General features: G+C 49.7%; 1 protein-coding gene across 2 annotated transcripts; it reads left to right on the top strand.

Annotated features, from left to right (window-relative positions):
* Window positions 1-2,740: 2,740 nt before the first annotated feature.
* Window positions 2,741-12,501, top strand: CCDC134 (coiled-coil domain containing 134). Of its 2 annotated transcripts, XM_065414085.1 has the most exons (6): window positions 2,741-2,843; window positions 7,520-7,641; window positions 8,100-8,184; window positions 9,915-10,096; window positions 10,347-10,418; window positions 12,376-12,501. In XM_065414085.1, exons 1-6 carry the CDS (start codon window positions 2,741-2,743, stop codon window positions 12,499-12,501), a joined length of 690 nt encoding a protein of 229 aa, XP_065270157.1. The 2 variants fall into 2 exon arrangements, with proteins under 2 accessions (XP_065270157.1, XP_065270163.1); XM_065414091.1 differs by lacking the exons at window positions 8,100-8,184; window positions 9,915-10,096; window positions 10,347-10,418.
* The last annotated feature ends 2,441 nt before the right edge of the window (window positions 12,502-14,942 follow it).

Genomic DNA, 14,942 nt, shown 5'->3' with positions numbered 1-14,942 from the left:
TGGACAAATTACCTATTCAGAAAGAATTGACTTGCAGTGTTTGTTACATTGCAATAAAAAGTTTAGTCCTGTCAACTGTCAGCCTTTGTCCCTGGAGGGAGTGGCCTGGAGGGGGGTGGTTTGGGTGGCTCTGCTGCTCTCCATAAGTAATGTTCTTTTCCCTTGGAGAAGCAGAATAGACTCTTGAAAATGCTCTCAATCCCAGCACCTGAATAACCAGGGACTGTTTTTCTTTGTAGGCCTTATCTATCCTGATATGTGCCAAGAAATCTGTGCCTGGAGAGAAGGCACATGTTGACTTATATGTGGACCTCTCTGACCCTCCTTGACGTCTCTCTCATCCCCTACTTGAGGGATTACTGTAAATCTAGCACTCCAGGCAGGACCACTTCTACCTGATAATGTGGCGTTCTCTTTTCTTGTTCAGGGACTGGATCCCCCACGCAGAGCGATTTCTGTTATGCAGATCCTACAGTGCCTGTCTTTATTTACCACATACACTAGTGCAGTGGTTCTTAACCGGGAGTCCTGGGTCCGCAGGCTGTTTTCAGGGGGGCGGCCGGGGCCACGGCTGGAGCCTTGGTGCCCCCCGTGGGGCTAAAGCTGGGAGCCACAGGGAGGAAGCCAGGAGCCATGAGCTCCAGAGTCCTCCACGGGACTGAAGCCAGGAGCTGCAGGGTCTTAAACCAAGCCCTGGTGCCCCCTGCGGGGCTGAAGCCGGGAGCCGTGGCACTCCCTGTAGGGTTGAAGCTGGAAGACCATGGGCAGATTTGGGGGGAGGAGGGGCCTCGGGGGGGCATTGTCCCCCCCTCCAAACTGCAGTGCTTTATCCAGAGTGAGGCAGTCCTGAGGGCAGCTCCACCCACCCCCCCACACCCACATACACATACACACTTCCTTCTCTCCTGCAGTCCCCTTAGACCCTGCCCCCTGGCCAGGTTGGAGGCTGGAGCTGGGTAGTGCAGGGCAGCTGCTGCTTTGGCTGGTGCCATGGAGTGGGAAACTGCGGCATTCCCTGTCTCCTGCTGCTGCTGGTCACCAGAGTTGTGGCTGCTCCCCAGCTCCCAGCCCCCTTTGACTTCTCGGGCAGCTGGTAAGACCCGCCCAGGCGGGGGTCCCGGCTCCAGGGCCAGCAGAGCCCTCGGTGAGCAGCGACTGCAACAAGGTGTGCCCGCCCCAGCACACAGCTCCAGATACTCCTCTCACTGCACCCTGAGCTACATGCCTCACTGCACACAGCTCCTAGCTACCCCCTGCCTGCACACAGCTCCTAGCTACCCCGAGCAACCCCCTGCCTGCACACAGCTCGTAGCTACCCCCTGAGCTACCCCCTGCCTGCACACAGCTCCTAGCTACCCCCTGCCTGCACACAGCTCCTAGCTACCCCCTGCCTGCACACAGCTCCTAGCTACCCCCTGCCTGCACACAGCTCCTAGCTACTCCCTGAGCTACCCCCTGCCTGCACACAGCTCCTAGTTTAGTGGTCCCCAATCTTTTTTGTCTGGCGGGCGCCAGACAACGAGCCATGGAGGACTGTGGCGGTGGACGAGCATCCGCCGAAATGCCGCCGACAAGCGGCAACGTCAATAGGCATCGGCGGCATTTCGGCGGTGATCCCTCTGGATGATGCTGCTTGTCGGCGGCATTTCAGCAGATGCTCGTCTGCCGGCCAGTACGCGGGCGCACTTAGACGCCCCGGCGGGCTCCATGGTGCCCGCAGGCACCGCGTTGGGGACCCCTGTCCTAGCTACTCCCTGAGCAACCCCCTGCCTGCACACAGCTCCTAGCTACCCCCTGAGCTACCCCCTGCCTGCACACAGCTCCTAGCTACCCCCTGAGCTACCCCCTGCTGGCACACAGCTCCTAGCTACCCCTCTCCGTGAACCCTGAGTTATACGCCTCACTGCACACAGCTCGTAGCTACCCCCTGAGCAACCCCCTGCCTGCACACAGCTCCTAGCTACTCCTCTCCGTGCATCTTGAGCTACATGCCTCACTGCACACAGCTCCTAGGCCCTAGCTATCCCTCTCCCTGCACCCTGAGCAGTTTTCAAACTTTTTGAGCTGAGTCCCCCCCTTTGAATTATAATTGTTGGTTGTGCCTCTCTACCCTGCTCAGGCGATTAAATGGGGGGGATCCTAACAGGACTGCATAGATAATACCCCCAAGGAGCTAATGCCGAGGCAGGAACGGAAGTGACACCCTGCAGTGAAACATAGAACTGTTTGGGCTGGAAGTTCGGAGGAAGTTCTTAAGAAAGTGGCTTTAGGCAGTAACATAGAACACCGTTGCTAAAGGCAAGTTTGAAGAGTAGGTCAAACGGAGTTCAGACTTCATTGAGAATAACTGGATTTGGTGAACGGGGTCAGAGCCCTGTCCCATATAGTCTGATATCCCTGTCTCTTGTGCTGGGCAGTCTTAGGTTCCTGATGGATCTTGACCACCATCCTGCTTCTGCCAGTGACTATTGGATGAAACGTAAGAGGAAATGGCAGCCCTGCCTCCCCCTATTAATGCACCTGTTGTGCAGTGGGGAGAAGACAGGGAAATGGATATAAGACTGATGAGAAAGGAGCCTCTTCAACAAGAACCCCTGTCATCTGTCCAGGGGATGCTATTTGGCTCTGGATGTCAGAGGGTTGTGTGGCACGTGGCGCTGGGATGTGTGGGGAGGTTTGTACATCTTATCCAGCTCATGAAGTCTTTGTTGTTGTTTTGTTCTGATCCAGGACTTCAGACATGGATCTGTTCCGGGTCTGCACCTTTCTCTTCACACTGATGTTGTCCAGGGGCAGCTCTTCAGACACAGAGAAACAGAGCATAGACTCTGGGTTGGAAATCTGTATCCTTCTCTCCAGGCCTGCGCTTGGGCTGTGAGTGAGGGCGGGCGGGGGGAGGACTGCAAGAGCAGTTGACAGGTATTAGAAGGATTAAGCACCGAAGAGGGAAAGGAGTTATTGAGGGGGCCTCAGGGTTAGAATTACGGATAATGTGAACTAAGGAAAATGCAGACTGAATATTGGGAACTATTTCTTCACTGTGAGATCTAACACACTGGGGAACAGTCCCCAGGGGCAATGGTGGGAACCGCATTAACTGAATCAGGTAGAGCTGGGCTGAGAAGAGGAATTGCAAAGACCAAGCCTGTGTTAGCCAGGCGATAGGTGATGTACTAGATGACCCTGACTCTGATTTCTCTGATTACACTGGTCTACAATTTTTGAGAAGTCGTCTGCTTCAGAGATAAAATGTGCTATTTATTATGTATTTTGATGTGCTGAATTCAAATATGACAATTAAAACAACTGATTGGCTACTGTTTCTAAGATATTTAAGTTTTTACATTTTATGTCTATGTATATTGTGTAGATAGTAGAGTTTTAATCATAAATTGTAAACCTAGGTCTTTTCATGTGTTTATGGTTGCTTTACATGATAATATTTCACCTGTCCTGTTTATGTAACACTTTAAAAATCAGCAAAAGGGTTATATAAATAACGTATTATGAAACAAAAGGCAAAAAACTATTCTGTACATAGTTTAGTCCTATTCAGTGTCTACTTGGCGCTTCTTGGCTTGTCTCTTGTATTCATTAAATGGAGCATCTCTTGTCACTGTCCAGCAATAGTCTGCAAGCATTGATGGGCTCCATTTGCCCTGATAGCGTTTCTCCATTGTTGCAATGTCCTGGTGAAATCGCTCGCCGTGCTCTTCGCTCACTGCTCCGCAATTCGGTGGAAAAAAATCTAGATGAGAGTGCAAAAAATGTATCTTTAGTGACATGTTGCAACCAAGGCTTTTGTATGCCTTGAGGAGGTTTTCCACCAACAACCTGTAGTTGTCTGCCTTGTTGTTTCCGAGAAAATTTATTGCCACTAACTGGAAGGCTTTCCATGCCGTCTTTTCCTTGCCACGCAGTGCATGGTCAAATGCATCATCTCGAAGAAGTTCACGAATCTGAGGACCAACAAAGACACCTTCCTTTATCTTAGCTTCACTTAACCTTGGAAATTTTCCACGGAGGTACTTGAAAGCTGCTTGTGTTTTGTCAATGGCCTTGACAAAGTTCTTCATCAGACCCAGCTTGATGTGTAAGGGTGGTAACAAAATCTTCCTTGATTCAACAAGTGGTGGATGCTGAACACTTTTCCTCCCAGGCTCCAATGACTGTCGGAGTGGCCAATCTTTCTTGATGTAGTGGGAATCTCTTGCACGACTATCCCATTCGCAGAGAAAACAGCAGTACTTTGTGTATCCAGTCTGCAGACCAAGCAAGAGAGCAACAACCTTCAAATCGCCACAAAGCTGCCACTGTTGGTCAGTCAGTTTATGCACCTCAAAAGTTGTTTCATGTTGTCATAGGTTTCCTTCATATGGACTGCATGACCAACTGGAATTGATGGCAAAACATTGCCATTACGCAGTAAAACAGCTTTAAGACTCGTCTTGGATGAATCAATGAACAGTCTCCACTCATCTGGATCGTGAACGATGTTGAGGGCTGCCATCACACCATCGATGTTGTTGCAGGCTACAAGATCACCTTCCATGAAGAAGAATGGGACAAGATCCTTTTGACGGTCACGGAACATGGAAACCCTAACATCACCTGCCAGGAGATTCCACTGCTGTAGTCTGGAGCCCAACAGCTGTGCCTTACTCTTGGGTAGTTCCAAATCCCTGACAAGATCATTCAGTTCACCTTGTGTTATGAGGTGTGGTTCAGAGGAGGAGGATGGGAGAAAATGTGGGTCCTGTGACATTGATGGTTCAGGACCAGAAGTTTCATCCTCTTCCTCTTCCTCGTCTGACGCAAGTGAGAATGATTCTGGTGCATCAGGAACAGGCAGTCCTTCTCCGTGGGGTACTGGGCGTATAGCTGATGGAATGTTTGGATAATGCACAGTCCACTTTTTCTTCTTTGACACACCTTTCCCAACTGGAGGCACCATGCAGAAGTAACAATTGCTGGTATGATCTGTTGGCTCTCTCCAAATCATTGGCACTGCAAAAGGCATAGATTTCCTTTTCCTGTTCAACCACTGGCGAAGATTTGTTGCACAAGTGTTGCAGCATATGTGTGGGGCCCACCTCTTGTCCTGATCTCCAATTTTGCAGCCAAAATAAAGGCGATAGGCTTTCTTAACCATAGTGGTTATACTGCGCTTTTGTGATGCAAAAGTCACTTCACCACAAACATAGCAGAAGTTATCTGCACTGTTCACACAAGTACGAGGCATCTCTGCTCACTTTGGCTAAACAGAAATGTGTCCCTTTGCAAAATCAAACACTGACAAGAGAGCACGACACTGTATGATTTCTAGAGCTGATATAGGGCAATTTGTTCAGCAGAGTGATGTAAGCTTCGTTATGATTGCATCATCCATGACTTCTAGGAATAACATGATGCAATTCATATCATGTATGACGCAATACCAGCTTCAGATTGCATCATTCATTGTTTTGCCTAAAAAGCAAGTACTGTCCAAACCCAGTCATAGATTTATTCATAGATCCAGTCAAAGATGTATTTTAGTCATTTCTGGTTTAAATTGAGATCCCTTCCCTTTATAACTCACTTATCCTCCGCCATTCCCAAGTCAAGGGTCGTATATACTGACCCAATAGCATATCTTGAAAACTAGAGCCAATCAACAATTTTAAGCATCATTTTCGTTCTCAGTGGCCCAGAATTAGTAAAGTTTGACTACATTTCTTTCAGAAGCATTTTGGCTGTAGAGCAGTGTTATGGGATAGCATCAGAACTGCTGAGCTGACACATCTTTGCTCTTCTGTAGGGAGGATTTATCTAGGCTCAGTAGTTTGCTTATATAAGACCCATTTCGCTTCATTCTTTTATCCTTGGTTAGCATAGAGGCAGATTCTCAGCTTGGCGCAAAGTAGGTACAGATTGTATTCTAGACAAGAGTTTCAGCCACAGTGTGGTGACCTGTCCTGTGCTCCCAGGGAGAAAAGCACAGTGACCCATAATACACTTTCTCTCCCCGCTTCCAAATACTCTCAGTGAGATTCTTGCAGGAATTGTCAGGGTTTGTCCTGTCTTAGTCCATATGAATTCTCCAAAAATAATCCCAAATCTCCCACAGGCCTGGGATCAAAGCCAAAAGGTCCTATTCCTTCCAGGTCTTAGAGATCAGCCGGGCAATTCTCTTACCAATCAGCACACACCACCCAGTCGCTATTGATTACTTCTTCATCAGGTAAAGTGACTGAACTTTTCAGCCAGATTGTGCACTGGTGTAGCTTGGTGCTGCTCCATTGACTTCCCTGGAGCTATGCTAGCATACACCAGCTGAGGACCTGGACCTGGACCTTACTTCTCTCTTCTTAGCTTGGGGGAATCACACTGGAGTGTGACAATCTGGAGTGCTGTCCTTTAAGTGAACCCTCAAGGAACCAGTCAAAATAATTGCCTAGTTGAAGTGACTTTTAGCTTAAAACTTTAACCAAGTTACACTATGAATGCATGGGGCTATCTCACCATGATTGCCTGACACTGTTGCTATTGGTGAGGGGCTGCTTTGTACATGATTTCACTCGGCCTGGTCTATGTCTCTTCTGTGTTTATCATTCTTACTGGGCATCAGCAGCTGACATGGATCCTTCCTGTCTGTGCCAGCCTCCCCTGGTGAAGGGTTAATCAAATTGGCATTGCAGGATGCTCAAAGCCCCTGGTGTATTGCAGGAGAGGTTGGGAATTAACATGAGTTCAGAGTGGCTGTTCTGGGACTGCCAGTCATATCAGTGGGTTGTAAATGTTAAGCTCGATATAAGTGCTTAGTATTTATTAAATGCCCCAAGGGGGTTGTTGGCAGATGTCTGTGTTGCAAGGTTGTTAAAAGCCTGCTCCTGTTTCCCATCTCTGAACTGCTGGAGCGGATAGGCTCAGTCACTTACACCCTGCCCTCAGACACCGTGGAGGCCCCATAAGGGATTGGTTGTACTGGCCTGGGCGGTCTCTCTTCTGGAGCACTGCATGGGTCAGTGCATCTCAGCTGGAAATCGTTGAGTTTGGAGTTGTGGGAGGGAAAAACTGTTACAAGCCCGTAAAATGAGATCATGGGGCCGAGCCCAGCTCTGGGAAAGAGGGAAGGGGCCTGTCTGTGGGAGACTATGGGCGGGGGTGTGTGTGTGTATTTCGTAACGGTGTATCTACACTACCTTTGGAAGTGAGCCTCCCATCTCAGGTCCACAAATGTGTGCTGGCAGGGCTCGTGCTAGTGCACTAAAAATAGCCGTGTCGATGCTGCAGTGATGTTGCAGCTCAGGCTCTCGAGCATAGGAGGGCGGGGAGGTTCTGCACAGCTATTTTGAGCACAATAACGCGAGCACCACCAACACTACTGTGTGCTCCCGGGCTGGGAGACTCGATCCCAGATGCAATGTAGACGTAACCTCAAAGGCCTCAGTGTTGGACTCTGCGATGCTGTCAGGAGGCAGGGCCTGGTCCAGCAGTGAAGTCTGGGCAGTGGGCGCGATCCTTGACAGAGCTGCAGATAAGAAGCTGTTTGAGGTGAAGCGCAAGGACCAGATGAACGCGCTGAAGAACCTGATTGAGCTCAACGACGTGAACCAACAATATAAAATCATCGACATCATGCTCAAGGGACTCTTCAAAGTGAGCGTCACCCACTAACTGCCGCCCCCATCCCTCCTCCGGGGCTTTGGGTGCTGCTGGGTGCTCTTTGGGAGCCCAGCCCTCCCACCAATGTCTGAGCAGGGAGGGCTCAGTACAACTTACCCTTATCCCATGTTCCTGAGGGCGTGTCCCAGCGCAGAGCACCACAATGGGAACGTAACAATGGGGGGGGGGGAGGGGAGAAGAAGGGGGTTGATAAGAGTGAGCAGTTGGGTTGGGAACTGGACCAAGGTCACTATGGGCGTGAGAGGGCGGGGCTATGTTTTAAAACAGGGTGGGAGAGTCGGGGCAGACTGCACCACCGAGCTGCCGCAGCAGCAAAAAGGAGGAGGGGGAGTGAGAGGAGCCTGGAGCTGGCAGGACGCCTGGGGCAGGCAGGAGAAACATCAGATCTGGGAGGCAGATGGATTCACTGAGTTCACTTTCTGAATGTTCAGGTGCTGGAGGACTCCCGGGCGGTCCTTATAGCCGCAGATGTGCCTCCAGATGGGCCCTTCCCTCAGGACGAGAAGCTAAAGGATGGTAGGACTTCCTCTCCTTTTAATCCCAGTTTCCGCTTCCAGTGCTCTTTCATACTTCTCTCTCCCTCTCATTTGCCATTTCAAATGGGCTCAGTGCAGGGGTAATGGGGGAAATTCGATGGCCTGTGTTGTCCAGGAAGTCTGACTAGATGATCTAATGGTCCCTGCTGGCCTTAAAAATCTATTAAACCATTACCGCCTCCCTGGTCAGTCCACGCTGGGAACCCTTTCTCATCCACTTGGCTCTTTGTCCTGCTTCCTGCATCATTGTTGCCAGCATCTAGAAGATCCTGGGATGGGAGTGGAGCCAGGGGACTCTGCCAGTGATCTGTGAAGCAGAACAGAATCTGGCTGTTTCTTCTGCATGGCTGATGAAAAGTAAGCACTTGGCATTCTGTCCAGTGTGCTGAACAGGGAGGACACTGGAGACCAAAAAAATTGATTGGGCCACCTCATCTGGTATCCTGTCTTCAGCAGTGTTCAATGCTGAATGCTTCAGAGGGAGGTGTAAAACCTCCCATAATGCATCTCTTTGTGCAATGCTATACAGAATGTGGAGGAAGAAATTTCTTCCTGACCCCAGCTAATGATTAGTTTATGACCTGAAGCATGAGGATTGAGAGCCCATACATTGTAGAGGAACACAAGAACCTATGTCAATTACCCTCTTTTTAAGCAGTTGCTGGCCAGTAATGGTTTCAGAAGAGAAAATCACTCCAAGGATGGAGGTTGGGGAGAGTTGTATTTTACCCTGTCCACAGCCTATGGGCCAGTATCTATGATGGCTGGAGGGTTGATTTATGAGGAAAACAGAGACCATCAGTAAAAAGCAACAGAGGGTCCTGTGGCACCTTTAAGACTAACAGAGGTATTGGAGCATAAGCTTTCGTGGGTGAATGCCCACTTCATCAGACGCAAGACCATCAGACAACTCCCACCGAGAGAGAGATGCACAGATTGGTATCTGAGGGATGAATTCAGCCCTGTGGGATGACTGAATTGTCTTTGAGAATTTGGCTAAATGATGGCGGGGGGGAGGGAGGAGGCTATACAAACCTTCTAAAGTACCTGTAGGCTGTAAACGGCAAGCAGAGAGGGAAGGTGAACCAAGGGGGTTTATAACTGACTTAAAAGCAAGAAATGGACCAAGGGAAAAGTTGGGCTGAGTATAAAAACCTACTTCCTAACACCTAGGTCTATTATACAGGAGAGTAGTCTCCCAAGGGGAATGAGTGCTGGAGGCCACATCACCTGAGTTATTTAAAACTAGACTAAACGAGGCCCCTCAAGTTGGTAGTGTATGGAATAATCCTGCATTGGCCAGGTCTGAGGAGGGTGGGGCTCTTCCATCCCTCATCTCTGTCAGTAGGAAAGCGCAGTCTTCTGCTGTGTTTATTAGCGCCCTGCTGAACCAGACCCAGCCAGGGGTGCCCGCTCGTTGGGACGTCTGCTGACTGGAGCAGACGTAGACAATTAGAAGCCTCCAGTCACCCAGGGCTTGCTGTGTTTGAGGGCACATCCTGCATGTCACCACTTAAACTGGGACTGTTATGCAGTCCTTTTGGCAGCTTGAGAGGAGGGCTTTCCCCCTGGCCTGGCCACGCAAGTAGGGGCCACACCGAGAGTTTCTTGGCTGGAAGGCGATCTCTGCTGGCTTACATGCAGAAGGAAGTGGACATGTGCATGTGCAACAAGACCCTCTGCTGACTGTCCCTGTGACTCCGCCCCTAGCCTATTCCCACGTGGTGGAGAACACGGCTTTCTTTGGAGACGTGGTTCTGCGTTTCCCCAAAATCGTCCACCATTACTTTGACCGCAACTCCAACTGGAACAACCTGGTCCGCTGGGGCATCAGCTTCTGCAACCAGACAGGCGTGTTCGATCAGGGACCTCACTCCCAAGTGCTCGGACTGGTAAGGCTCTGCGCTTATCATCCTGACTCCCGGCCTGGCCGGCCCCCCTGCAGGCAGGGGACAGGCCGAAGGGAGGGGGGATGACTGTGGTTATTGGACTGGAGAAATGGGGAGAGAAGGGAACTGAGAGAAGAGAGTCGAGAGGGGGAGAGATGGGGCTGGAGGAGAGGGAGGAATAAGAGAGGTGGGGCAGGGCATGGAGCAGTAGGGTGAGAGATGCTCTCCAGCACTGACTTTCTTTGATCCACAGATGGCTCAGGAGCTGGGAATTAGTGAGAAATCTCCGGATTACCAGAATCCCTTTAAAACCGACCATTCTGAGGTAAAATGGCAAAACCACAAGTCAATCCCTGTGCACGTTTCCTCCTCCACCTTTATCCCCTGCTGTCAGGGTTCCCTCCTCACTCTGAACTCTGGGGTACAGATGTGGGGACCCGCATGAAAGACCCCCTAAGCTTACATTCCACCAGCTTAGGTTAAAAACTTCCCCAAGGCACAAATTCCTTTCCTTGTCCTTGGACGGTATTGCTGCCACCACCAAGTGATTTAAACAACCATTCAGGGAGGGGCCACTTGGAGCCCTATCCCCCCCCAAAATATCCCCCCAAGCCCCTTCACTCCCTTTCCTGGGGAGGCTTGAGAATAATATACCAACCAATAGGTCAACAAAGTGAGCACAGACCAAATCCCTGTTTTTTAGGACACTGAAAATCAATCAGGTTCTTAAAAGAAGAATTTTATTAAAAAAAAAAAAAAAAGGTAAAAGAATCACACCTTCAAGATCAGGATGGAAGATAACTTTACAGTGTAAATAAAAAGATTTAAAACACAGAGGATTCCCCTCTGACTCTGCTTCCCAGTTACAAAACAGGAATAAAATTACCTCTTAGCATAGGGAAAATTCATGAGCTAAAACAAAAGATAATCTAACGCATTTCCTTTCTATTACTTACAATTTCTGTAATTTTAGATGTATCAGTTCAGGATCTTTTTAGGAGCTGGGTTACCTGCTTGGTCTCTCTCTTTGTCCCGAGAGCGAACAAAACAAAAAAAAAGAGCACAAACAAAACCTCCACTCCCCCCCCCCCCCCCCATTTGAAAGCATCTTCTTTCCCGATTGGTCCTTCTGGTCAGGTGCTAACTAGGTTAATTGAACTGATTAACCCCTTACAGGTAAGTGATTCTGTACCTCTGGCTAGGAGGGATTCGATGTTACTGCATACATAAAGGTTGTTATCCTTCCCTTTATATTTATGACACCGGCACTGAAGGCAGCTGGTTTGGGAATGGAAAGGCCAAACGTTTGGGGCTGTTGACGCCTGGGGTGGAGGAGGGGGAGGATTCTAAGTTCACACCAAGCCATTTGTGTTGTCCATGATGGCGGCACCATTTGGTGAGCAGTCTGATCATGCCCTTCCCTTCCCCTCCCCCCCCCGACTCATGGAGCAGTGCCGGCAACCCCTCCCTAGAGGGTCTCAATGCTCCAGCTCCAGAGAGTGAATTCCTTTTGCTGCTCAATGCGTGAGATGCACGGCAGTGCGGGAAAGGCAGGTCCATGCACTCTGCTGTTTATCTCCCCCTTTGCCCTCGAAGGGCCCACGTCGGGGCTTGTCTGTCCTGTTGGACACAGCTCTTCCTGGAGCCTGATTTTGTGTCCAGATTGACTGCCGAGTCCTGGTCTTTCAATACAATCCCCCTGTGGGAAAGCTCTCCGTAGCTATTGGCACACAGCGGGTCTGGCAGAGAATGATCACGTGGCAGCGAGGCAAGGAGCCATCCCTGCTACCAACGGGCCCTGCTGCCCTCACAAACCCATCTCTCTCCCTTCTCTCTGATAGTCTACATTTGGCCCCAGCACGGCCTCAGAGTTGGGGGCCCCTTCTGCAGTCTGTGTGGCTAGGAGAGTTGGGACTCTGAGCTTATGGGACTGCCTTGGGCAAGTCGCTTAATCTCTCTCTTTCTGAATGTCCCCATCGATAAGATGGGGGCAGTCGTACCTGCCTCACAGAAGTAATTGGGCCCGATTTGCCTCTTGCTTAGTATCTGATCTAAAGCCCACGGGAGTCATCAGGAATCTGTTCATGGGCTTTGGATCACCTGCTTTCCCCACTGACGTCAGTAAGGCTACAACTGGCAGAAGGGAGTGGAGACTCTCCCCCCTTTACGGATTAAGAGATTTAATTAATGAACATTGTCAGGCTTCCCGAGACCGCTAAGGCACTGGGATTGCTTTTCCTGTCTGCACCCGTGCGGAGCTGAGCTCCTCCTTGCGCTCTCAGTTTTTCCCCAGTGCAGACACGTTCCAGAAGGCCCTGCGAGAGGAGGAGAAACGGAGAAAGAAAGAAGAGAAACGGAAGGAGATCCGCAAGGGGCCCCGCATCTCGCGCTCGCAGTCAGAGTTATAGCGCTGGCACCGGCCTCGTCGCTGAGACCCCTGCTGGCGGGAGATGCTGCGCCTGGAAGCAGAGCGTCCTACTCCCTCAGCAGCCTCAGGAGAAGGCTGGGCGGGTCACCTTTAATTTGTTTAATAGTTTTTGTTTTCCTTTTTTCTGTGGTGTATCGGACAAGGACTGGATTGAATCCTGAGAAGGGACTGGACGCAGCTCTTGGATACAGCCCCCCGTGGGGAAGCTCTCCATAGTCATTGGCATACAGAGGGTCCGGCAGAGAACATCCATTGGGTGCATGCACTGTAGGGCTTTGCTGATATTAACAATGAGACTGCATGGAGGCAGGGAGGGATTAGAGTGGTACCTGCCCCCCTGGAACCACAATGCAGGATACAGGGCATAGTTATACTGGGCAGGTCTATGTTGCAAGCTGCATAGTTATACCGGTCAGAGGGAAAGCATGGTAGGGTGTGTGGTTAGACCAGATACCCACAGGCCTTGGGAACCTTCAGTTACTGGAGAAATACAATGTATCATGTATTAAACATGCTCCCTTCCCCCTGGAAATGGGGGGTAGGCGGTGTAACTCAGCAGCTCCAACAGTGATGGCACTTTTGTATGGTTCAATTAGCCAGCTAGTCCCTCCCCTGCCACTTATACCAAATCCTGCATTATTGGAACCTCCATCCACCAATCAGATCTCTCCTTTCTAATGGCTGTTTTATTAAAGAAACATAATTTTAAATCTAAACAGACCATTGGCTGATTTGGATTTGAGAGAGCCAACGGGGTGAACCCCCACCCATGTAGTGGGAGGCAGCCCGCTTTCCCAGGGCTGCAGGGGAAAAGGTTGTGTCTGTTTGGGTTTTTTTTGAGGGGTGTGTGTGAAGGAGAGGGGGACTGCTGTGCTTGCAAGGACAGACTGAGCGGGCTCCAGAGAGTGTAACGTCACCATAAGACCTCCCAGCAAAGGATCTGGAGTAAAGACTCAGCCTGAACTGTCGTCTCCCTCCCATGCTGGTGGCTTGCATGAGCTGAACTTGTGGTTTCTGGTCTCGGCTCAGTTCCTGGCAAACAGGTGCCAACATGACAATCACTATGGCCACTGGCACTCAGTGGGAGCCTTGACAAAAAGACCAAGGATTGAATAAGCTATGGAGGCAGAACTCTTCCCCACCTTCCCCCTAGCTCCAGATTTGAGGCACATTGTTGGGGGGATGTGAAGCCCGTGCTGTGACTATCTTTACTGTAGTTGTTTTGTGGCTAAAGAGGGGACCTCAAACTCCATGGGTCCCAGTTTGGCACTTTCAGTCTCACTAAATTCACCTAGTGCTTTGGGTTGTGGATTTTTTTAATTACCTTTATTTTGCTGTGTTAAAATGAAAAGATACCCACCTACTAGATCATCGTGGCTGGCTGACCTGCCACTACATAAACAGTGGGAAGAAAGAGATGATGATCATGTGTTCTGTCAAAAATAGATTCTTTCCATTGGACCAAGCAACTGACTGTAGATTTAATGGTCCAATCAGAGTTATTGTGAGTGCACTGTTACTGACCTGCTGCCTTACTGGCTCAGAGCAACAAGCCTTCTCTTTTGCATGTGCAGCTATTCCATACAGACATGTTCTTGTAAGTGTACTAGAAATATGCTGGTTTCTGACTGATGTTCATTTCAACAGTCATCAGTAAGGTAAAGGTTAGTGATCCAGCCTTGGGCTCAGTGCAGCTAACGCTGTAGTCCAGATCCAGAGCTGGTTGCCTGTTAAATGAATTTGATGGATCTCATCCAAGTCCCCAGTGGATGTTTGCACGTGAGCCAAATTGCGTGGAGGCTTTGTATCAAGTGTTACTCACTGCACAGGGGCTCACGACTGGAACAGCCGGGGATGCTGCAAGTTGGGATTGATGGCCGTTGGCAGAGCTGTGCATGAGTAGCTTGTGCGGCATTCGCCTGGCTCCAGCTAGCGCTATCAGCCTCTTGCTGTCTTGAGCACGAGAACTCAAATTTACTCTCTCAAGATTTGTTTTTGATGTATTTTCAGTCGCTGATCAAATCGCACAGCCCTAGCTTGTTCTTGCTGGGGGATTATCCTTCTGTGGGGAATAAGGGACTCTGTAGTCTGACTTGCTGCCTTCAGGCTATTTTATATGGCCAGAGATGGGAAATGTCATTTATTTTTAAATAAAGAGCCAGTTACATTTGTTTTGTTCCTTGGACATGCATTGAAAGGGGAAGCCTTTTTTTTTCTTGAATAAATCAGAATTTTTAAAATCAAACCATTGTATCTTGTTAGTGTTTCAATGGGAGCTGTTTTGAATCAGGGCATGCCTGGGGGTGTCTCTGTGGTGGGAATGGGTATTGGGCCTGTTGAGAACCTCCTACATTTTAGGAGGCTGGATTGGTGCTGAGATACAATTGGAAGAGTTCCCTTGATCCTGTCTGGTTACCTGCT

Source organism: Emys orbicularis, chromosome 1 (genome assembly GCF_028017835.1).
Source record: "Emys orbicularis isolate rEmyOrb1 chromosome 1, rEmyOrb1.hap1, whole genome shotgun sequence".
Lineage (NCBI taxonomy): Eukaryota > Metazoa > Chordata > Testudines > Emydidae > Emys > Emys orbicularis.
Note: the sequence above shows the minus strand (reverse complement) of the source record. Positions and strands in the feature narration are given on the sequence as shown.

Bases quoted from the DNA above. Each gene is read 5' to 3' on its own strand.
- CCDC134 (XM_065414085.1), top strand. From the start codon at position 2,741: ATGGATCTGTTCCGGGTCTGCACCTTTCTCTTCACACTGATGTTGTCC. The intron at 8,185-9,914 runs GTAGGACTTCCT...CTCCGCCCCTAG, and splicing joins GGACGAGAAGCTAAAGGATG to CCTATTCCCACGTGGTGGAG. The intron at 10,419-12,375 runs GTAAAATGGCAA...TTGCGCTCTCAG, and splicing joins TTAAAACCGACCATTCTGAG to TTTTTCCCCAGTGCAGACAC.